Source organism: Channa argus, chromosome 20 (assembly GCF_033026475.1).
Source record: "Channa argus isolate prfri chromosome 20, Channa argus male v1.0, whole genome shotgun sequence".
Lineage (NCBI taxonomy): Eukaryota > Metazoa > Chordata > Actinopteri > Anabantiformes > Channidae > Channa > Channa argus.
Genome location: NC_090216.1, coordinates 1,352,563 through 1,376,979, shown reverse-complemented (window position 1 = coordinate 1,376,979; position 24,417 = coordinate 1,352,563). Strand labels below are relative to the sequence as shown.

Sequence of the window (24,417 nt, the reverse complement as noted above, 5' to 3'; positions counted from 1 at the left end):
GATGGAAAACATGGGATTTTCTCATTTTTCCTCTCAGCATGTCATAAGTTACACCCACTCTACAGTCTATGCAACAGCAAATGACACCTGATGATACGGCGATTAGAATGAGAATATAAGGGTCTAATGCTGCTGATGTTTAGTTGCTATTTGGTGCAAACGTATTTACAAGACTCTGGACATGAAATGCATGAAACTAGGTCAATAAAAGCACTGTTCTGTGGTTACAGCTTATGTTACTTACATAAGTGCACTGTCCCCGTCCGAGCCAACTGGGGACCTTTGGTGCTTGTCACCTTTTCTCTGGCTCCATGTTTTCTGTATTACATCACAGGGCTGCATGATTTTGTCAAACTGTCATATTGCAATTATCGTGGAATTTATTGCAATATAAACATCAGTAGGTATCATGAGTCTGCTGGCAAGGAAAATGAAAAGATTACTGAAAAGGTTTTATTAAAATAATGTATTTGCATGTAGAGAATATATTATATACATTCTATTTATAGTTTGGTGACTCTTTCCACTGTCATGGGAAAACTGAGCTGAAGAGTTTTGCTTGGTTTTTTCCGAGTGGTTTAAGGACCACAGGACATTTGTTAGCAAAACGCAGCAGGCAGCAGGGATTCAGAGCTACAGTAAGTGCAGAGATCTGAAGAGTGGTGTGACGTGTGTCCTTTTGGCTGATCAAACACCATAGTAGTAAAGTTTATTAATGGAGCACATTTAAAACAGGAAGAGGCTGCACCAAAGTGCTTCGCAGACAAATAGAAATGTACTTTACCAATTAAAACATTAGATAAATGAAACATGCTGCTGTGTTTTGGATCTAGAGAGTGTGATTGTGCAGCTGGTAACTGCTTCAGCAGGACTGTGAGATATGACCAGTGACTGCACAAGGAGCACAACACTTTTAGAACAGCAGGGTTTGACCTTTCTGATGTAGTGGAGCTGCCAGACGGATGGAGATGTGCTGACTTTGTTGCGAAATTATTGGTCATGCAGATAAACTACTTCCTGTCTGCGTTACAGGAGAGTCTACGTGAATCCAGCTCTCAGGTGACTCTGCTGCAACAACGAGAACGAGAGAGAGATCTTGAACGTGAGAAAGAGAGAGAAAGAGAGAGAGACAATGAGCGCGTCACCCAGGCCCTGAGGGAGCTGGAGGTCAAAGTTCAGGCTCTGGTGGAGCAGGGGCTTATCCGAATGCAGCGCTCGACATCTGGACACCTGGACTTGCAGGTGGTGCCCGGCCTCCAGAGTGACAGACAGAAAGGTCAGATGTTGTGTCCTGTCACATAATTCTACCAACAGTTAATGAGAAACGTCTACAGCAGCATCATTAGACCTTTAACTGACCAGGTTGTTTTAGCCTAGTTACATATCTTCCAGTGGATGAAATGTCTCTTGTCCTTTTCCTTCACTCATGCTGAGAAGAGTAAAGTTGTGTTTGTCCTCACAGGTGAGACAGGAGCAGTGACGCTGGGCACAAGTTTTATTATAGATTTACAAAGAGTCAGAATCATCACCTGCATCAAACTAGTTGAAGTAACATTGAAAAAGCCCATTTGTATGGTCTCATTTATTTTTCAGCCCTGATACATTATTAAATTGTAGGAATTTCAAAATTTGCATTTCTCTAACGCAGAACATCTGATCGGCCTTGTGAAGCAGTTTGAAATTCAGCAGCATTGCAGAGTTGTTTTATTTAGCTCAGCTTATTAGTTTGACAGGGACAAAGTGGAAGGTTACAAATGTTATCATCAAAAAACTGACAAAATAACCATTAATACAATTCATGTCACAAAATACTTTTAAACCAGTTTCCAATTCTGTTTAAAGATACACATATGAAGTGATTATAAGTATCATATACATCACTATGAAACGAGCACAAACACAGAACCACACACACACTCAGTAGAAATGAGGCCACAGACGTTTGATCAATGCTCAGGCAGCTTGTGATTTGGCTGATGTGGCTTTAATCAATACACATTTCAATAAAAGTACAGATATATACGTAAAACTGTGCGTAAACTCTGTACTGTTGTTCCTCTGACAGGTAAAGACAACACAGACCATGAGGCCTCCCCCAACCTCCCTGAAGGGTCTGTGCGGTCTCTGATAGTACGGGCTCCTCCACCCCCTCCGCCTCCACCTCCACCTCCGCCTCCAGGCTGTACTACAGCTCCCCCTCCTCCTCCACCTGCAGCTCCTCTGCCTCATGCAGGAGGAAGCCCGACCCTGTTGTCAGGGGGTGAAAGAAGCTCAGGTGAGTTCACATCAGTGTCCAAGTGTGGGAGTGTAAGGGATCATTTTTCGAGCACTTTTATTGGTTTAAATTCATGATACTAGGAGGAAAATGTGCAGCCTACTCATCACTGTTGATGAGCAGTGAAAACATTTTGGTTTTGGTGCTGTATTTTTAATTATGTCACGGTGACTGTGTGGAGCAGTGGTTCCCAGAACACGTTAAAATGAGGTCAGTTGTTAATTTTAGTTTTTACCACACAAAAGAAGGTGTTTACATAAATTAGGACGTTGTTTAAAAGTCCCGACAAATGTGGAGAAGAAAAGCAGCAGTGCAGACGTATTCGCTCATGTCCCATATCTGTTATTTCTTGTAATTTAATAATGAGTAATGACTGAATTGCTGGGCCAAGCAGAGTGGATGGATTTTAAATCTGGAGCCTAATTCCTTCCTAAAGCTGCATGTTGTAGCTTGAAGCAGATAATTGGAATCATTTTGATTTAGCATCCAAAGATGAATAAAAATATATTTAATGAATGAGAAAAATTGAGGAAGCTGTGAGCTTTACTTAACTCATAAGGTAAAAGTCCATGTCAGAATAGAACTACATGCAATTTAACTCTTTCTAACAGGTTGTAAGGTAAAGAAGCCCGTTCAGACGAAGTATCGCATGCCGCTGTTCAACTGGCAGGCTCTCAAGTCCAACCAGGTGGCAGGAACCATCTTCAACGAGCTGGACGATGAGCACGTCTACGAGGTCTGACCGTGTTTCCAGCCCTGTCCTCTAATGTTCTCTGATTCTGCTACATACGCTGTCATCTTCAAAGACGAGTTTCAGTTTGATTTCTCTCCATGTCTTTACTCGAACTCTACAGGCAGTAAACATGGCTGCTTTTGAGGAGCAGTTCAAGACCAAGGCCCAGTCCGCTCCCGTGGACACGGGTACACTCAAGAAGAAACTGGCCCACAAGAGCCCTAGTAAAGTGTCTCTGATGGAAACCAACAGGGCCAAAAACTTGGCAATCACCCTGCGCAAGGAGGGAATGGCTTCCTCGGATATCTGCTGTGCCATCGAGACGTATGGACGTCAAATTCCATTTTTATACGTTGCCTGAATAATGTGTTCCAAACATTTCACTGCCACCCTCCCCACAGGTATAACCAGAGATCTTTGAGTCTGGACTTCCTCGAGCTCCTGGAGCGTTTCATTCCCACAGAGTATGAAATGAAGCTCATCCACAACTATGAGTGTGAGGGCAGGCCCCTGGACGAGCTCAGCGAGGAGGACCGCTTCATGGTGCTCTTCAGCAAGATCCCGCGGCTTTCCCAGCGCATCAGCACTCTCACCTTCATGGGCAATTTCCCAGAGAGTGTCCAGCTAATACAGCCTGTGAGCTCAGAAGGTTTTTTTTTTAACATCACTGTATATTAGAGAGTGAAATGAGCTACGAAACAACTGTCACCTTCTGGCTTAGTTAAAATGGTGGATAATCCTAAAACTACATGTGTCCCATAATTATTTTATTGGGGGGTTTAAACACAAGTATAATGTTGGCATAGAGTCAGGACAGCTTTTCTCAGCCTGTATTTATTCACCATATGGTAAAGTATGAAGCCGAATCGGCTAAAAGCAGCTGTTCACGATGTGAACAGATAAATATCACTGGGTTACTCAAGAACTTAAAAACACTGACATTCCTGGGTGAGTTCTTGAGTATTTCTAAGTGAATTCATGGACCTTGTGAAGTGTTATTCACGCTGGATGTGTCCTCAGATTTGAGTTCTGACTTGGAGAAGTAGCATAAACTTTGACAAAAAGTGCAGCAACCAGGGCTTAAAGGCTTTAAAATATCTTTATAGTTCTAGACTGTGCACCGATCAGCCATAACATTACAACCACTGACAGGTATGTGAGTAACGTTACTGCGTTCCAGTGGCATCTGGAAGCAAGCAAGACAATGTTTTGTGGCTGAAGTTTGGAAAAAAGAGATTATGTGACGACACAGAACAACCAAAGTGGACTGAGTGGAGTAAAACTCAGCTATGTGCACAGCAGATGTTATTACTCTGTGTGCTAAGGTTTAAATCCAGGCTGGTCTCACTGTCACTCGGGCTAATTGTGAATCAGGTGCAGGCTGTGGTGATTTACTGTACGGCCTGGGTTTGACTGAGCAACAGATAATCATTTCAATACCTGTTTCTTTAGCAACTGAATGCAATCATCGCCGCCTCCATCTCAATCAAATCCTCCACCAAGCTGAAGAAAATCCTTGAGGTAAGAGCCTTTTTTAAACTTCAATGGGAATAAAAAGTGGCTGAAAGATGGTCAATCTTAGCACCAGCACATTATCATTATCATTAGAGCTGTGACAACTGTCGCCCCCTACAACTCAATTTTGTCTCACTGAAACTTGGTTGCAGCAGGAATATGTCATTTTAAATGAGTCGACCAAGTCATATTAATGACCATGTTCCTAGAAGGTGGAGGAGTAGCAGCAATCTTCCAGTTTACCAATAAACCTAAACATAGTTATAACTCATTTGAGAGTCTTACTCTTAGCCTTTCACACCCAAACTGGAAAACTCAAAAACCACTATAATTTGTTATTGTGTACCGTCCTCCAGTCCCTTATTCAGAGTTTTTCTATTGAATATTCTGATTTTCTATCTGATTTAGTGCTTAGTACAGATAAAGTCATTATAGTGGGTGACTTTAACATTCATGTAGATGCTGACAGTAACTGTCTGAGCACTGCGTTTAATTCATTATTAGATTCAATTGTTTTTTCCCAAAATGTAAATCACTGAACTCACTGTTTTAGTCACACGTTAGACCTTGTTCTTACGTATGGAATTGAAGCGGATAATTTAACCCTATTTCCTCACAACTCTCTTCTGTCTGACCATTTTTTAATAACATTTGAATTTACAATAACGGACTATATAGCAGTTAGGGAAAAATTCCACTATAGCAGATGCTTAAGTGAAAAAGCTGTCAACAAATTTAAAGAAATTATTTCTTCATCATTTGCTTCATCATATGTTAATACAATGGAAAGTAGTCTCCTTAATGTTTCTCCTGCACAACTAGATTATCTTGTTGACAATTCTGCAGCCTCACTACGTACAACACTCGATAGTGTTGCCCTTCTAAAAAAGAAGGCTGTAAACCAGCAGAGGTGATCTCCATGGTATAGTTCACAAACACGCAACTTAAAACAGGAAACACGAAAGTTAGAAAGGAAGTGGCCTGGAAAAATAGTTTAAAAACGTCCAAAAAAGCTCTCAGTGATGCCAGAACAGCATATTATTCATCATTAATAGAAGAAAACAAGAACAACCCCCGGTTTCTGTTCAGCACTGTAGCCAGGCTGACTAAGAGCCATAGTTCTGTTGAGCCTAGTTTTCCCTTAACTCTGAGTAGCAATGACTTCATGACCTTCTTTATGAATAAAATTGTAGCTATTAGAGAAAGAATTCACCAGATCCTCCCCCCAAATATTACAGATAGATCTTCATGTACAGCAGTGCTAGAGTCATCGATAAGGCCCCAAATCCCTGTTAGACTGCTTTTTACCCATAGATCTCTCTGAGCTAACTTCAGTTATTACCTCATCTAAACCAACAACCTGTCTGCTAGACCCTATTCCAACTAAGCTGCCCAAGGAAGCTTTACCCTTAATAGATACGTTCATATTAGATATCATCAATCTATCTTTAGAAACAGGCTATGTACCACAGGCCTATAAGGTAGCTGTAATTAAACCACTACTTAAAAAACCCTGTTATCATCCAGGTGTTTTAGCCAATTACAGACCAATATCTAATCTCCCCTTTATTTCTAAAATAATTGAAAAAGCAGTTGCAAAATAATTATGTGACCAACTTTATAGGATTGAATGTCAAACTCAATCTTATTTCTTCGCACTTTATTATCTTTATTTATTTGACTGAAGATTATTCTAATGTTGCTCATTTAACATGAGCGACTTTCTGTCCATTTTTCATGTTAAGATCATCTTAGCATTCGGAAACTACATGAACAGCAGCAAGCGAGGAGCAGCGTACGGTTTCCGCCTCCAGAGTTTAGATTTGGTGAGTGAAAGGTTTTTATATTCTAAAATGTACAAGAGGGGGAGGCTGGGAATTTACTTTATTCTGGGGAATAATAATTATTTTATTTTATTTTAATCAATATTTACCTGAAATCCATTTCAGACTGTAAAATGTGATGAGTAAGGAAACAATGTCTTCTAAGCTGTGCAACAGACACATTACTTTCTCAGAAATATTCATCATTTCTATAGATATTTTCTACACCCGTCTAATTATAGTTTTCTGTTCCAAGTTGTTAGACACAAAGTCCACAGACCGTAAACAGACGTTACTACACTTCATTGTCAGCATCATCAAGGAGAAATACCCAGAGTTCCAGTCCTTCTACACAGAACTCCATTTTCTGGATAAGGCTTCGCTTGGTGAGCTGCATCACACGGCTCAGGGTCCAAATGTGATGTTACTAAAAGTCACTGTTTGATCTAATTAGCTTTTTTCTTTCCTTCTTTGAGTAAGTTAATTTACAAAGCCCCCAAAAGCAATATTGTTTATATAGGAAAGTGTCATCTTCTATTATTCATGTATTTATATAAACTATATAGGTTTATAAATAAAGATATTATTATTATTATTATTATTGTTATAAATTACTAATGAATAATTTCTGCTTTTATGCATGTTATCTTTTCTTTGACCCCAAAATCACCATCACTATAAAATAATTACTGTATTATCATCAGTGAAAACAGGAATTTTACCTGAACAGTAACAACTCGCAGTGTCTGTCTCGTAGTTTCTCTTGACAGCGTCCTGCAGGACGTGCAGGCTCTGGACAGAGGCATGGAGCTGACGAGGAGGGAGTTGTCTGTGGAAACACAAAGTCCTGTTCTGCAGAAGTTCCTCAGCAGCAACACTGAGCTGCTCAAGTCGCTTATAGCTGATGGAAAGACTGCACAGGTCGACTTTAATCAGCGGAGGATTATTTATGATTTTACCAGAGATGTTTGTGGATTGAAGTGAATTCAGCTTGTTCTGTGTGTTTTGCAGGATGCGTATGAGTCAGCTGTGGAGTACTTTGGAGAGAACCCCAAAACCACACCGCCCTCCATGTACTTCCCCGTTTTTGTCCGATTCATCAAGGCCTACAGGGTCAGATGTTTGTGGTTTCCTCAAGTCAACGTTCAAATGAAATCCTGTGGTAAACACATGCGTGTGGTATTAAATGAGTGTGTTATGTTCTCTGACAGCAAGCAGAGCTGGAGAACGAGCAGAAGAGGAAACAGGAGCTGAACTGTGACGCTCCATCAACTCCACCCAAACCTGAAGTCAAAGACAATAAGGTAACAGCTTTAAACTGACACTTCATGGTTTTCGCAGTTTTGGGTTCTGGTCCCCCCTAAAAAACTAACAGGAACAAAGTAAAACGATCATAGAGACAATACAAAAACCTAGAAAGAGCTAAACACTGATTAAATACACAGTTTTAAAGAATAATTCCTGTTTATTTCTGTTAGCATTTTTATATTAGTCATTAGTCTGGAAACACCACTAACAGTAAAACCTGATCAATCAAACAGGATTAAAGTGAAGCAACATAAAAATAACCAGATGTGAAGAAAACTTTTAGAAGATGCTGCAAACTGTTTTTAAAGAATCGAACCAAGCCAGTACTTTTAAACTCAGTTTTTTAATTTGGAGACATTGGAAATAATCCTCATCTGAAATATCACATATATGTAAATACACATCAAAGTTGCAATAAAATGTGACGTTTTGATGTTTCAGGTGTGTGTGATGCCCAAACTGCAACAGATGGATCTGATAGCAGAGCTGAAGAGGAGACAGGTGTCTCCTCTGGTGAGGGAGGGGAAGGATGGAGCCATCGAGGACATCATCACAGGTGAGTGTGTGAGAGAGAGACAGACACAAAGACACAGGGGGAGACAAACAGGGAGAGACAGACAGAGAGACACAGACACAGAAAGGTACACAAGAGACAGGGGGACAGGTAGAGACAGACAGAAACACAGAAAGAGAGACAGAGACACACGGAGACACAGGCACAGAAATACAGAGAAAGGGACACAGAGGGAGACACACAAACACAGAAAGAGAGACAGGGACACAGAGAGACAGACACAGAGCGAGAGAGGGAGACAGGGACACAGGTAGAGACAGAAAAACACAGAGCAACAGAGACACACAGAGCAAGACAAGGAGACACAGAAATACAGAGAAAGGGACACAGGGAGAGAGACAGGGACACAAAGAGACAGGGAGACACAGGCACAGAAATACAGAGAAAGGGACACAGGGAGAGACACAAAAAGACACAGAGAGAGAGAGAGGGAGAAACAGAGACAGGGACACAGGGAGAGACAAAGAGAGAGAGGGAGACAGAAACAGAGACAGGGACACAGGTAGAGACAGAAACACAGACAGAAAAAACAGAGCGAGAGGGAGACACAGGCACAGAAATACAGAGAAAAGGACACAGGCGGACACAGAGAGAAAGACAGACAGAGAGAGAGACAAAGAGACAGGGAGACACAGAGCAAGACAAGGAGATACAGGCACAGAAATACAGAGAAAGGGACACAGGGAGAGACAGGGACACAGGGAGAGACAGAAAAACACAGAGCAAGACACAGAAACAGAGACACAGGCACAGAAATACAGAGAAAGGGACACAGAGAGACACAAACACAGGGACACAGGGAGAGAGAGAGAGGTAGACACAGAAACAGAGACAGGGACACAGGTAGAGACAGAAAAACACAGGAAGACACAGAGCGAGAGGGAGACACACAGGGGGAAACTGAGAGAGAGAAACAGATACGGGGACACAGAGCGAGAGAGAAACAAACACAGAAAAAGAGACAGGGGGACACAAAGAGAGAGCAAGACAGGGAGACACAGACAGAGCGAAACAGAGCAAGACAAGGAGAAACAGGGAGACAGACACAAAGAAACAGACAAAATACACACAGAGAGCAAGAGAGACACACAGAAAGAGACAGGGAGACACAGAGAAAGACAGAAAGATACAGATAAACAGGGAGACACACAGAGACAAAGCAAGACATGGAGACACAGACAGAGACAGAGTTTCTTTACCTGCACTGATCCAAACACGCTTTCGTTGTGTTTTTGATGGAGACAGTCGTCACACGTTGAGAAAACTCTGATGAACAGAGAGAAGAAACACGATGGCTGAACTCAACATGTGTTGTCTTGGTCTCAAACAACAGTTAATCTCATTTTCCTGAATATTTCATCCTGTTTACTCTTTTAGAGTCTTTCTTCAAATGACTTCACTTTTCTGCACTTCTGTTTGTCCCCCTGTGTCTCCCACCGTCCCTCCTCTCCTCCTCCCTGTGCTGTTTCCAGCTCTTAAGTCTGTGCCCTTCACGGCTCGCTCTGCCAAACGCTCCTCTCGTCTCTTCGGCGACTCGGTCTTCAGTGAAGAGGTGACTTCTTTAAATTCCCTCGGCGCTTTTCTGCCGCTGACGGGGAACAGAAGCTGACATTAAGTTAATTTAGGCATAAAAAAAAAAAAAGTTATTTAAAATGTCATTGTAAAACCATCTGGTAACAAACTAACCAGTGCACAGATTTTATGGTGCTGCTCTCAGGAACCTCAGTCTCTGTCTGCACTTTTGAGGCTCATCTGAAGCAGCTGCTCGGATGAAAGAATCACCAACATAAAGGAATAAACATCCAAATTACCACCTGCTTTCACCTGAGCTCATATAGTCATGATGCTGAACACACACTTACTGGCCACTTCATTAGATCAACCGGTTGCTTGTTAATCTAATGGGGGGGTGTAGCTCAGTTGGCAGAGCAGTTGTCCACGATTCACAGGGTCAGTGGTTTTGATTCCACGTCCTCCTGGCTACAAGTTGAAGTGTCCCTGGGAAAGACACTGTAAGTCACTTTAGATAAAAGTCAGACAGTAACTCAAGGCAACAGTAAGTCAAGCACTCATAACAGCTGAGGTGTACAGAAGAGCATCTCTGAACACACGTCCATCCCTATATGACCACAGTGGACCAATCCGCTCCACCAGCATAATGCACCACGTCACAAAGCTAAAATCATCTCAAACATGAGTTCACTTTACTCAGAAGGCCTCCACACCTACCAGAGCTCAATCCAGCAAAGCACCTTTGGGTTGTGATGTAACGGGACATTTACATAATGGATGTCAGTCGACAAATCTGCAGCGTGCAGTCATTTCACTATGGACCAAAATCCATAAGGACCATTTCTAGCACCGTGTTGAATCTAGGCCACAGACAATTAAAGCAGTCCTAAAGGCAAAAGGGGGTCCAACCAAGTACTAGCAGGGTTTACCTAATAAAGTGGCTGGTGAGTGAATCTTATTTGCCAAACATTAGCTTTTTTCTGTTAATTACTTGCAGTACTCAGATCTTGTATTAAGTCTGCTTCTTACATTAAATATTTTTTTTAATAAACAAACATATAAACCGATGAGTACAGTACATCCAGAAAGTATTCACAAACCAAGCCATGAAGTCCAAGGAATTGTCTGTAGACCTCAAAGACAGGATTGTATCAAGGTACAGATCTGGGGAAGGGTACAGAAAAATGTCTGTAGCATTGAATCATCCGTAAATGGAAGAAGCTCTTGTTAGAGCGGGGCGACTGAGCAATTGAGGGAGAAGGACCTTAGTCACTCTGAAAGAGCTCCAGCATTTCAGGAGAACCTTCCAGAAGAACAAGCATCTCTGCGGCAGTCCACCAATCAGAAACCACTCCTCAGTAAAAGGCACATGTCATGTCACCTGAAGGAGTCTCAGACCATGAGAAACTAAATTCTCTGGTCTGAAGAAACAAAGACTGAACTCTTTGGCCTGAATGCCAAGTGTCATGTCTGGACGGAACCAGGCACCGCTCACCACCTGGACAATACCATCCCTACAGTGAAGCCTGGTGGTGGCAGCATCAGGCTGTGGGGATGTTTCTCAGAGGCAGGAACCTGGAGACTAGTCACAATCGAGGGAAAGATGAAAGCACCAATGTCTGGACCTCAGACTGGGGCAACGGTTCAACTTTCAACAGGACAAAGACTTGAACCCTATTCAACATCTCTTGGGAGATCATGTAGCAGGACAGTAAATGATCACTGAATACTTTCTGGATGCAGTGTAAATAATTAAAACAGCTAAATGAAGAGTTAAATGGTTAAAACTGAGTTCAAAACAACAGTTAAACCAAAACCAGTGGTTATAAGAGTTGATGGCTGCAAACTGATTAATAAATGGTTGAGAGTTATTAAAATGACTGGATTAAAGTGGATAAAAGCTTTCTACAGAGTTAGTGTGTTGGTAAAAAGAGAGATGGTTATTCTTAAGGAGCATTTCAGTTTAAGATCCGCAGCTGATCACAGAATTTGGAAAAACTGGTCTAACAGTTTGCCGAATGTTGTGTTATCAAGTTTTAATTTAACTGGAATAAATAAACAGGCATACTTTCATTTCTATAGAGCAGAGTTGTATACAACAATTTTCTAAACCTCCACCACGTAATAACAGAATAAAAATGGACTAAACCTTGTGTCCTGAACGTCATTTGGTGTGAAAACCCTCCAGACGTTACCCGTCTCATCTCAGGTAGATGATTAATTTCCTTTGTCGTCCCTCTTAGATTTAAGGAATCAACCGTACAGACGGGCAGACGGCGGCCGACGCAGTGCCAAATGGAAACCAGGTCAACAGCTGCACGTGTCCTCGGACATTTCCCTCTGAAAAACACTACAGACCAGACTGAACATCTCCACAAGCACATGCTCTTATTAATTCAATCACCTTGAGGAAAGCAGAGCTTAAACTGCATGTTTGACTGAGAAACATTAAAACACTGCAGCACTAATCTTAACCAGCTATTTCTGTTACATTAAGTCACATTTCTACATAACACTAAAACTTGGATGAGGTTTGAATAACTGAATGTTTAGGAGGGTGAATTTTAGTTGGACTTGATGCTAATCAAGTTATTTACATGGTAAATTGAGCCATTGTGAGATGTGAGTGTTCCCTTATCACAGCCTTAGCTACGAGTGATAGTTCGAAGAAACTTAATAAAAACTAAGTATTTTTTAAACTTAGAAATAATTGGTTATATATTATATAAATTAATTGGTTTTAATTTTAATCATTGATTCACTGTCCATGAGTCTGTTTCTGTAGTTCTCAAATTATGCAGAAGATTTGTAATATATTTCAATTATTTTTATTACTGAAGCACAAGAACAGTTAACTCCGACTTTACTTCTACATTTCAACAAATAAAGCATTTTATAATGTTCGTTTAGTGTATGTTTGCTTCATTGTATAGTTTTCATGAAGTAAAAAGGCCTCAACAAGCTCCATTTTGACCAAGTCAAACTGAACATAATACCGACACCCGAATAACCACTGAGTGCACAGAAAACTACTGTGACCATCTTTAATACTGTTGGCAGACTCAAAAACAGCACCGAGCTTTTCTGATGCCATATATTTGTGTTCTGTGACTCAGCTGTAGCTTTTTATCATGCAAGTTAATTTCATTCACGCTAACAGATTCCTGATGGTGCAGCTGTCTAATCAAATTAATTAGCTGAAAATGTCAGGTTTTCCAGTTATAACTTTTCAGAAAACCAACTTTAACTAAGGCAGATAAGAATTTATTATAAAGTGGCAAATATATGTAAAGTTACATTTTATTCAAAATATAACTTCCTGTTAAATTGTCGCTTTAATGTTCTCTTAAGTCTGTTTTCATTAAAAAACTTTTTCTTTTAAAAATACGAAATTTAATTTTCTTGTAATTTGACATATTGCAAGTTTATGGAAAAATTCACCTTTTCTCTAAGTTGTCTTGAAAATTTATATAATTTCCTAAAATTTCCCCTCAAAATGTTTTCCCCCCCCTTAAGATGGTGCTGCAGCAGCAGCACATAGAATTTCGGATTTTATTAATTTGTGCAATTAAAGAGCATTTTAAAGCTGGTTTAAAATACAAGTCTATCTTTGAATATATAATTGAGGTGTTAGAAAGCCGCCCTAGTTATGGCACGATACATTTTTTGAAGTTAACATCAGTATCAAGAACAGCTCTAAGGTTGACCTGCTTGCTGTAGCCTGGAGACAGTGAATCTAAATGTTAATATCTATTTTTTTAGAACCTATATCTAGTTTCTCGTATTGTATTTAGCCGTACTAAGATTTTAGTAGAGTAACTTTCAATAAAATGCTGAAATTTCCGATTTAGAACTATATGCTAACATCACTAGTGAAGCTGATGTCATTTTAAATACTGCACACAGCTATGCAACAGTTACAAGAAAATGTGGCCTAGTTATAGTGATTGTTAAGTGGGCTCTGAACGAGACTGGGGCACAATGAGTTCACATACTCTGAGCTTGCTTTATTCCTTAGCTGAAAGAAGACGGGTTAACATCAGCCAGCAACACTGGACAAACTTGTTTCTCCAGTTTTCTCTATTGTATGTGCTTTCTTCATTTCCTGTTCGTCCAAATGTTTGATTCCTTTTACATTTTCAAAGAAGAATCCAGCCCAAAGCAGCTGCGAAATCTGTAGCAACCAATGCACCATGTGCTGCACCACCTGCAGAACCAACTGCCTCATCAAAACTACCTCCAATGGCCCCACAGTAACACAGCTAAAGGTGAACAATAACCTGGACCAACAGCTCCTCTAGCTGCAGCACCAAAGACTGACCCACCAACTGCACCGCCGACAATACTGCTGATAAAGCTGCCAACTTCACCGACTGCACTGATATTGTCAAGTAACATGCCGTAAGTTGCTACACCAACTGCTGCCAGTGCCCCCTCCCCAAGTCCACCTGTGACACCCCCCCAACCTGCTCCACCAACCAGAGTGTATAGAAATGAGCTGTCCTATTCACACAAGCTTTCTCCTGCATTTCCAGAGGCATTTCTGACAGTGTGAAGTCTGAAGATGATCTTCATGTTGACTGTAAAGCTGCATGAAAGACGTCAAACTTCTTAGGAGTTCATCCGTTATGTCAGCAGCAGTGGTAGATGGTTCATGGTCCACGACACTGCCTTCAAAATCAGACGCAGTTTCCATTTGACTTCTCTTCATAGTGGCCGCGTGGCCTGATCCTAAAGTGGTCCTCTACTTCACGAAGGTTGAGTGTTGTGTTGTTGAGAGAAACATAAAATTTGTGAAATCGATGGCGAATATACACAAACCAAACCTTAAAAATGCTAAAGTTTAAAAATTCCTGCCTGTGAATGAAAAACAAAAGACGTGAAAGTTACACAAAAGATTATTTTATCAATTCATTTTTAAAATCTGAAGTATTCCTCAATGCATCTTTATTTCCTCGTCACCTCCTCTGATGATGCCGGAGAGAAAAAAGCCAGCTTCACTCAAACTACTTTTTATTTCTTTTTTGATTTAGTTGCATAAGGCTTCTATTTTCAACAGCTCTTTGAATATTGGGAGTAAGGCTGCGGAGTGTGCAGAGTTTAGTAGCTCGTTCCACCATCGTAGCACCACTGAGCTGAAAGTCTCTGCTTAGAATATTTTGCTGAGTGGGGAAGGGACCACCAGATACTGTACAGTGGGCGAGAGGCATTGTAGACCTGAACATCAGATTGCAGCAATCAAGATGAGATATGACCAGCGCCAAGAGTTTTGCTTGAGCTCGAGCTTCCAAACTCTGCAGCTTCACTCCCAGTATTCAAAAAACTGTTTAAAACTCTTCTGCAACTTCCTATATGCTAAAATCTATTAACAAATAAATAAAACCCTATCTGCTCGTTCTTGCACTTGCATCTCATGAAACAGAAACACTTTTTCTCAAAGCACCAAATGACTAAATGTAAATATTTAAAAAATGTCTTCAGTGTAGCTTCAGTGATCGTCATCTTTTAAATAATTTCCCCTCGATTGGTTTTTCATGAATGGTGTTGGGGAGATTCTCATTCAAATCAGTTTCATCAAGCTGGTGTATTTTTCTTTTGTCTTTAAGGTCAGTTTTAGCATTAAACCAAATGTGAAAATTTGTTTTAAACTTTGTTTGTTTTATTCGTGATCTTTCCCCTGTATCTTTCTGCTCATGCAACAGGAATCATTACATTTTAATCTCATCTAAATGAATGTTGCCAGACCTCATCACCCCAGAGCTCAAATCTAATTGTACACATATCGGGTTAGTGTTCAGTGTTGACAAGTTAAAACTAATCTGTAACTAATTTAAAGTTCTTCATTTGTCCGTTGGGAGACCTTCAGAAATTTTTTCTAAACAACAAATGAGGCTTGAATAAACAAAAGGACAAGTTGTATGTTGACAATGTTAAGATGAAGTAGCAGCAAAATAATAATTTACTGTAAACTCAGTAAATGACAGTGGCCTTAATCTAATTAATTAGCTTAATTTAATTACTTAAACATTTTTCCAGGTGGATGAGCAGAACATAGTTTTCTGTTTGTACAGTCCCAACTCACTCCGGAGTAGAAAACAGACAAGTGTAGAGTAGACAACACTGTGAATTTAGGTTCTGGCCATAGACAAACCTGCAAACCCTCATCTTCCTACAGCAAAAAAACATAGATGGCAACTGGTAGCTTGCAGTGCAGTTTATATATACAAGTAAATAGATCCTGATATGTCCTGAAGAACTGCAGACAACATGGACTGTAAAGCTTGAGCTGTATCAAGTTTTAAAGCAAAGACCTAATTCTCTAAGTTAGAGGAAGCAGCTCTGAGACATTTAGAGACTTGTTCCAATCTGACCGTTTGTGCTTCATCAGTAAGTTTTGCAGCATTTTGTTTGTTGTGATCTGATGATGAAAGCTTAAGGGCTCTGAATGGACTTATTCCCACATTCTCAGACTCTTCTAGCTATACAACAAAAAAACTTTTTATACCATGTGGTCAAACCTGCCTGTCAAGCAAAAAGACATGTAACTGAAAATAAAAAATGCAACATTGCTGTTCTGTGGACAAGAAACCGTTTTACCTGATAAATGGACCAAACAGCACTTAGAGACGCTCGTCATATACAGATTTACGGGGGATGTGAAGAGTCGGCACTGTGACTTGAAGGTATGAGGCACGAGCTGGGGCGACTTTACAACACTGTCACACAGAGACACGCTGGAAAGTGTCACGTAGAAGAGAGTCACCTTTATTGTCACAAAAACACAACAGGAACGTACAAAAGCAGCAACCGTTTGGTTTGGTAGATTTTTCTCACACAAAGCAGCAACTTTTACCTTCCTTCCATTAAGTTGCGTTGTGTTCTGCACTGTTTAGTTGGTCTTTAGTTATACAGAATTTGTAATAGATTATCATTCTTCATCACGATTCACAAACACTTACCCCACACAGCAAGCATCACTTTCAGACTGCAGGAACAGCATTTAGTTTTTAAACAATATAACTGGGACATTCTCCTCAATAGTTAGAATAATGATCGTTTTCTTCTTTATTCTGACATAAAAGGGGCATCACTGACCCGTTTCTAACATAATACAAAAATCTAGGTTACTGTACAATTTGTTTACTCTATCATACACTCACAAGTATACACAGAATTTGTGGACAAGAAAATGAGGCCTCTGTTGAGCCAGCGTGCAGATTTCCAGGAATGTATACAGTATGCATGCCATGTTGGATTTTTTCCCCTTTCTTTGTTCATATAGAAAATTTCACATAAAATCCATTTTGTCATATATTATTTGGGTTTATATACATGATTTGAACATCCACAAATGATATGGACAGTCACACACTCATCAAGAAGCCGACAATAGAATTTAAACTGTGCAGTCTGTGTAGCGCACACACACGATTAGTTATAATATCAGAGGAAAACAGCCACCAAACAGGGCGTCGTTTTAGAGGAAGGACATGTGCTTTAGTCTTTTGAATAAATGTGGTACTGTTGTACTATTTACTGTTCAGTCCATCGCATCCACCCGGACGGAACCTGCCACTGTGGGATTTCTACAACAAAGTGTGATCATGGTCGGTTGGTTGTATGGTCAGCAGAAAAAATAAAAACTCTCTAACACAGAAAAATAATAATTTACAAAATAAATGTGTCGCATGCTTATGAATCCTCTTCCGGTATAAAAATACAAAAAAAGCTTATATAAAACATAGATGACATTTCTTTTTTACATGTTAATAAAGGAATCTCTTCAAAGCAAAACTAAATGATTGTTTAATATACATACAATATATCTGAAGTGAGTTAGGTTATACTTTAACGGCATTTTTCTATTTTCGTGCTCGATTTTAATGCTATTTCTGAGACGACTAATACATTCCATAGATGTGTTAACTATATACTGATACATCCGCTTGGAGTTTATTTTTGCCAGTGGTAAAAATACACACTCAGTGTCGTATTCACATTTGCCTTCAGCAAACGTCAAACAGCACAGAGCCCACGTGCAGGATTAGTTCTTTTTTTTCTGAGATTTGCTTCACATCACTTTCCCATTTCACCCAAAATGCCCTCTCAGCTCTCAGTTTCTAGGTTTCAAACCTTACACAGGTTACGATTGATGTGAATTCTGGGAAAACCTCTGAAAGCAAACGTCCTAACTTCACACTTATTGTACACAGTATGTACAAGTCTTCTAATTGTTAAATTCTGTTTCGTTGCTGGATGTTAAGCAAGAATGTATCTTTCTGTATATGCAACAGCACACATGCCTGTTTCGACTCAATGTACAGTTTGGAAGGCGACCTGGACAAATTCCAGCCAGAGTAAACGTCAGTTGTGGTGGCGGTGGACAGTTGAACACAACATAGTGCCGGACATAAGTAGACACCATCTACTACTCTGTAAGTCTCTTAGATGTGGTTGTTCTACAAGTCTCACACGAGAAAAACTTGAGTGAACACCGAACTTGAAAACCTACTTTGAATTGGAGTTTACTGTAAAATTGGGACACAAATGCTGTGCTGGGTTGTTAGATATGGTGGGTGGTGGATTTGCCACATACATGTTAGAAATGACATCCTGCTTCAAACTGCGGGTCCAGAGCCGACGCAGCTTCCTCCAAATCTAAAAGAGCTACAGCGTGAGGGAGAAACGTCATCATTTAAAGTAAATACTGGTGTGTAGCCACTTCATGTTTGGATCCCTAGAGTAATAATTAGTTGATGTCGAGCCCATAGACAAATTATTCCAATAACAAGGTCTCACTCCTTCGTGGCCTGAACTAGGATTTAGAAGTCCAGAGCCAGAATGTTCCGAGTACTCTCTCCTCAGGTAATTAGTCCAGCTGAGACCTGACGGACCTGAGAAGCAGAGAGAATGAAGGCAGCAAAGAAAGAGGGGGAAAGAGGAAAGAAAGGAACACTGGCTCGCAGACCAAAATGATGTGGGGGGGGGAAAGCGGTGAAACGTCAGCGAAACAACTGACAGACGAGCAGCGTTTATGTTGTAGCGCGGGAAGCAATGACACAAGCTCAGCTCCGCTGCAAAGAGCGAGCACGGAGGGAAAAATTAGGAAGGAAAAAAACAAACAAACGAGGCAACAAATTTGTTTTTGAATGGAAACAAGAAGCAGTGAAAGGGAGGGAAAAGAAAAAAGACACAAATCTAAATTTACAAACAGACAAAAATGTATTTCAAGTTTTTGCTTTTTCTGTGCATCTTAAAAGCTCCAAGCATTTCTCTGCCTACACTGCACTACAACCACTATTCTGCGCTTTAGATCTCCTGATTGGCCGCTGGGGATGTCAGGTTTTGGTGCATCGGCGTGACAAATCCTCGCGAATGTGGGTAGATGACAGACCCGAGAGAGGGGCGTACGTGGCTGTTGCTGAGCTGCTGCAAACAGGCAGAAATGATGCCGTGATCACAGAGCTGCTCTGATATCAGAGCTCTGGGACTGAAAATCTGCCCTTGTTCAGCTTTTTCTGTGTGTGTGACGCAGACAGGAGAGGTGGGATAGTGTGGAGGAGACAAGAGTGAGGACAGAGAATACAGCATTAAAATGAAGGAGAGAGGGGACAAATGTGATGGGGGACGGGAAGTAATGACAGTTACAAGAGGAAACCAGGGCAGAAGAGGAAAACAAGGGGAAATATTACAGTGAGGAGGAGGTGAGGAAACAAGGAAAGGTGAGATTAGTAGGAGGCAGTGGGCATGGGAAGCACAAGAAGGAAAGAAGAGGAGTGGAAATGAGGAAATAAGAGACAAAGAAAGGAAATACAAAAATAGGAATCAAGGATGGAAAGAAAAACTGCTGAGGAAGCAAAGAGAGGAGACATGGGAGGACAGGAGAAGACAGGTGCTAGGAGACACGAAGAGCTGAGAAGAGAAGGAAGGCATTAGTAATGAGGAACAACATGGGATGAAGAGGAAAAGAGTAATGAGCGAAGGCAAGAGACAAGGACAACAAGAGACAGGAAAAAAACAGGTGACAAATCCAGGAGAGGGGAGAAAAAGTGAACGACATGATATATGAAAATGAAACAATGAGGAGAGGAAACAGGCGAAGAGAGAGGATGCAAGGAAAGGAGAGATGAGAGAAAAGCAGAGAAAAAGAAAGCAGACAGGGGAGGAAGAGATGAGACGATGCAAGTGAGGATGAGGAGAGGTGACAAGGTGGATGAAGAGGAAATGAGAAGGTCTGGAGTTTTTTTCCTCTGCTCTTTATTAGCACAGTCTGTTGGGCGTTTCCTTCTATCTGACCTGATCTTTGTTTAAACGCCACAGCAGCAGGAGCCTCAGATGTTTCGTTACGTTCCAGATAAATATTCCAGCTGGAAAAACGACGCTAACGAACGGCTTGGAGACAACACCGAGATTCTCCCTCTGATCATCTGTCTGTCCAAATAAGTTACCCACAGACGGATCAATGATGGACATGGTTTACTGCAGCAGAGAGGCCTCAGTGGGACATTATGTCCACAGATCGCCAAGTGTTGGACTGAAATCTGTCCACGATATAACTTGGGTTCCTAATACAAATAATTGCAGTTATATTTAACGCCAGCAGAAAATCTTTACATGTGTTGATCATTTCCATCGGCCCATGGACGGATCCCTGACAAGGCCAAAGATCCACAGAAAGGTCAGGGGGGCCCTGGACCAGAACTAGTTCCTGATCATTTAACCAGCAAACAGTATTTGTCATTTCACACAATGACAGTGAATATGGCAGGAAGCATAAGACGAACTGTAAATTGTGACGGATGCTAACAACAGTGTAGCGATGACTATTGGTTTCCACTCATTTCCTCTGTAGATTGGATCTTAGTACAGATGGGAAAAACAAAAACGAACCCCAAGTTGTAGTAAACTGGAAATATTCCCAAATGCTGCTTTGCAAAGGAATAAAATCAGTTTTGTCAAACGGCTGGATCCTTTGCAGGCTGGTGGGGATACAAACAGGACTAATGCCTGGAGAGATGGCTGGCTGAATAAATACACTTAAAAAGCTTTTTATGTCTTGTGAATGCTTGTATTGTCTGCACCTTTGTTGGAACAGGATGTACTACGGGGGAAAATCCAATTCTTGACAACAGCTTAAGTTGAACAATAAAAAGAAAACTGTTTGTGGTGACAAGGTGCAGCTTGGAGCCTCAGGGGGACACTAGTCCATCTGCGACTCTCTTAGGAAGAAAAGCAACAGCAGACACAGATGCACCACCCAGGCTTGAAAAGGAATTATAAACTGCACCGTCTCTTTCTATGCAGCAGAGCAACAACTTCTCCATCAGGCTAAACAGTCACGTTCTACAAGTCTTGTCATTTCAAGATGAAACTAGCATTTGGTCATGTTGTTCCGTCCTCCTGAGGACGGATGCTGCAGCCTAATAACCCTCTGGCTAACAAACATTTCACAGTCATAACACAACCTACTGATCCTGATGTTTACTGGCCTACAAAGGTAAAATGTAGCCAGCTTCTGAACACACATAATTCCTCTCCTGATTACTCCCCTGCGATAATCGAAGCTCATCTGCAGTTCAGTTGCGCAGGAGAATATTTTTTAGGAGACAGAGTTGAACAGAGTGGAGTAACTGCACTATAGGCAGCATCATAAGATCAGACTGCAGTAAAAGTACATAACCAAACTGCAGATTAAGTTGTTTTTAGTTTGTTTCGGATTTTTATTTTTTTTTTTTACACAGTTTTGAAGGTGCTGATAATTTAAAAAGCAGCTTTTTTGACAACTGGTAAAAAGTTAAAATGTGTAGCTCCTTCATTTTGCCTTCATAGTTCAGTTTACTGCCTCCTTCATCCACAACAAAAACATGCCTTTATAATAAGTGTAAGTAGTACATGGGGCTTTTTCTGAGCCAAAAGCCAACACAGGGGGACAGAGGAACCCAAATCTCAACATTAAGTGCAGCTTTCACTTGTTGAGGATAAGTCCTCTGTAGAATATTGGCACTATGTTCTCACAATCTCAACCTAAACAAAAAAACTCTGACTTTGTGTCTTTAGGCCCTTAAATGATGCATTTTAAAGAAACCAATAAAGGGAAATGAGGTGCAAAAAATATGAGTTGATACTCGGACTGGTACCAGTGCGACGGGGCCTGCATATTAATCCATGTGGAGTCTCAGTGAAGGGAAGTTCACACAGATGGCATCAGTGTGTCAGGCAGAGGCCAGACGTGTTCGCCATGTGTTAAAGTGGATGGGAGCTATTGTCAGAGAGCCCGTCCTCACGGTGAGTCATACTCTGAGGTCTGGGCTCATGTCACTGAGCTTCGATCAAAGGCTGTTTGGCTAAATAAATGTGTAAATGCTGCACTACGAGTTTAGATGGTAAAACTCACAAAAGCTCTGAAATGGCTGTGAGTGCAGCTCAGTAGCTGAGATGATGTTTCCGGGTGAAACTGGGGATTGGTGCTCCCCTTGGGTGTGTTATCATTTCTCTTCCAGCTCCGTTTCAAACGACCAACGATGGGTCAAGAAAGCTCCATTCAGCGCATTGGGGGCAGCTGGAGTGTCTGCAGGAGCAGATAAGACATTGTGCTTCAGCATTCAGCAGCTAAGTACCGAGTTTAACCTCCTGCTCACTCGTACAGAGTCAGAGTGTCAGCTTCTCTTGAGAACTGAGCAGGTAATTTACATAACCGGCGCTGAGTGGACAGTTAACGGCACTTACTGGACCAAGCACACTTTCCTCATTTCCTTTGTCGCCAAGCATCTTTTCTGTATTATGACCTTGAAAGCAACTGATTGTCACATGTTCTGAAATCATGTCCAGACTTCAATTAGTATTAGTTTGTTTTTTTGGCACTTCTATTTCTATAGTTTGTCCGGTGTCCATGAAAAAAGCGGAGGACGGAATGGAAAAGAGAATTTACTGCAAAGGGCTCAATGACTGTGTTTGGATCTTCACCTGCATTGGTTGTATTTGTGCTCATGTCCTGCAGAAGGAAGAAATAAGGCAATAGCTAAACATCCTTAGTGAAACTAATCTTCCCGTTCATTATTCCTTTCAGTTCACCTCCAGTGTTGGATTCTGTGTGGATGGCAGGGTTTGAGAAGCATATGAGGAAGCACAGAGAGGGTGCAACAATTAGAATTTTACAAGCAACTGAATTTTCAAATTCATTTTCAAATTTAACGTCCATGAAATACTTCACGTTAGAGCTAAAAGAAATAAAAAGGCGACTAATGGATGATAGATGATAAATTAATAATTTCTCTAAAAAACAGCAAACATTTTCTGGTTCCAGCTTCAGAACTGAGTATTTTATGCTTTTTGCAGCTCAACTTGAATTCATATTTGAATTCTTTTAAATATTTTTTAAAACTGAGGTCTATAAGCTACTATGACGGCCTTGTGTCACAGTGTCAGGTATGTAGAAAAACTGATCACCAGGCCAGTGGGGCAGACTGGAAGCTGGGCTTTTCACTTACAGTGAGCACTTAAACACTGACCTCAAGCTTTAGGCCTCAGCCATTTTGATCTCTCTCTCTCTCTCTCTCTCTGTGATGGTTTTCAAATTAAAAGTCATCACATAATGAGGTGTTTGTACTATTTAAACCTATATCGTCTGTGTGGATTTTGTTGGTCTCTCTACAGCTTCAGTCTATTTTCCTCCTTTAAATGTCTTTATTGCACACAAAAAACTGCAAAGCCCGTCTGCTTTTACAGGTGACCTTGTACTTTGTGCTTCACTCTTGTCTTCGTGCATAACAAGCGATAGCATTACTGCTACTTAAAGGCAATTAAGTAAGCTAGCTTAATGGACTGGCCTCTTGGCAGAAATGTGGATCTTTCAGGCTGTTCAGTTTCAGCCACGCCAACATACTGAAATATGCAACTGCCGCCAGCTTACACTGCTGCAGAAACCGCCTGCTAATGTTGAGATTTAAAGGATGAGTAATGTGGAAAGAGCAGCATGTGGTAATTACTGGAGGAAGAATGTGAGAGATGATGAGGAGGACTCAGAGAGGAGACACATGGCTTGATGATGGTGAAATATCATCACTTTGACATTGGGATGTGAAATCAATCCGTGGCATTAGTAAAGATTATGTCGCACAATGGAGGCAAATGATGCATCTGATATAATAAAGCTAATTTAGTCACGAGCACCACCAAGATTTCTTCCTCAAGAACTCAAACAACAAACTTGTACGACAAAAACGTGATCTCTAAGCAAGCTAGGTTAGATCCAGTAATTCGAATGTCAAAAAGCACATCGACTGGTAAAAAAAAGAAAAAGGAAAATGGCTGTTGATAGCAGATCTCCCCCTCCCTCTGGTTTGCACGTTAACTCATTGTCTTATATTTTTTTCCTCCCATGTCGCAGAAGTCACAGGGGGAAACTTCCTTTGGAGTGACAGCAGAGAGGAGATGGTGCATCAGAGGTGGAGGTTTAGAAGTGGAATACCTGCTGCTGGCCCTGGACTTTGGGTAAATCCTCTTTCTGCTTGCGGGTTTTGGGCCTCTCCAGGCTGCCCTGTTGGAGGTGTTTGAGCCTGGCCGCGATGGTCGGGCCCTTCGTCGGCCCCGGAGAGTTACTGCTGTTCTGTGGAATCCCAAAAAAAAAAAGGTTATTCAGGGATGTGCTGACATCTCTTCATGCTGGTTTATACACACT

General features: G+C 41.0%; 2 protein-coding genes across 17 annotated transcripts in view; one reads left to right on the top strand and one right to left on the bottom strand.

Annotated features, from left to right (window-relative positions):
• Positions 1-14,281, top strand: part of fmnl1b (formin-like 1b) — a 39,338-nt gene extending 25,057 nt beyond the window's left edge. The window contains exons 14-27 of one of the 3 annotated variants that reach the window (XM_067488936.1): positions 1,033-1,276; positions 2,066-2,275; positions 2,887-3,011; positions 3,130-3,332; positions 3,410-3,644; positions 4,461-4,529; positions 6,269-6,349; positions 6,603-6,732; positions 7,104-7,267; positions 7,358-7,459; positions 7,558-7,650; positions 8,096-8,210; positions 9,701-9,780; positions 11,984-12,073. In XM_067488936.1, coding sequence (XP_067345037.1) covers positions 1,033-1,276; positions 2,066-2,275; positions 2,887-3,011; positions 3,130-3,332; positions 3,410-3,644; positions 4,461-4,529; positions 6,269-6,349; positions 6,603-6,732; positions 7,104-7,267; positions 7,358-7,459; positions 7,558-7,650; positions 8,096-8,210; positions 9,701-9,780; positions 11,984-11,989 — 1,857 coding nt within the window. In that variant the 3' untranslated portion in view covers positions 11,990-12,073. Of the gene's footprint in view, positions 1-1,032; positions 1,277-2,065; positions 2,276-2,886; positions 3,012-3,129; positions 3,333-3,409; positions 3,645-4,460; positions 4,530-6,268; positions 6,350-6,602; positions 6,733-7,103; positions 7,268-7,357; positions 7,460-7,557; positions 7,651-8,095; positions 8,211-9,700; positions 9,781-11,983 lie in introns of all 3 variants that reach the window. The other 2 variants (XM_067488937.1, XM_067488935.1) reach the window with 2 other exon arrangements.
• A 2,194-nt stretch (positions 14,282-16,475) lies between these two features.
• srcin1b (SRC kinase signaling inhibitor 1b) overlaps positions 16,476-24,417 on the bottom strand; it is an 87,800-nt gene continuing 79,858 nt past the window's right edge. For 10 of the 14 annotated variants that reach the window (XM_067488920.1, XM_067488922.1, XM_067488923.1 and 7 more), the window contains 2 exons: positions 24,208-24,345; positions 16,476-18,814 (listed from right to left, as the gene is read on the bottom strand). In XM_067488920.1, the coding sequence (XP_067345021.1) occupies positions 18,806-18,814; positions 24,208-24,345 (147 nt within the window). In that variant the 3' untranslated portion in view covers positions 16,476-18,805. Of the gene's footprint in view, positions 24,346-24,417 lie in introns of all 14 variants that reach the window. The other 4 variants (XM_067488926.1, XM_067488927.1, XM_067488929.1 and 1 more) reach the window with 1 other exon arrangement.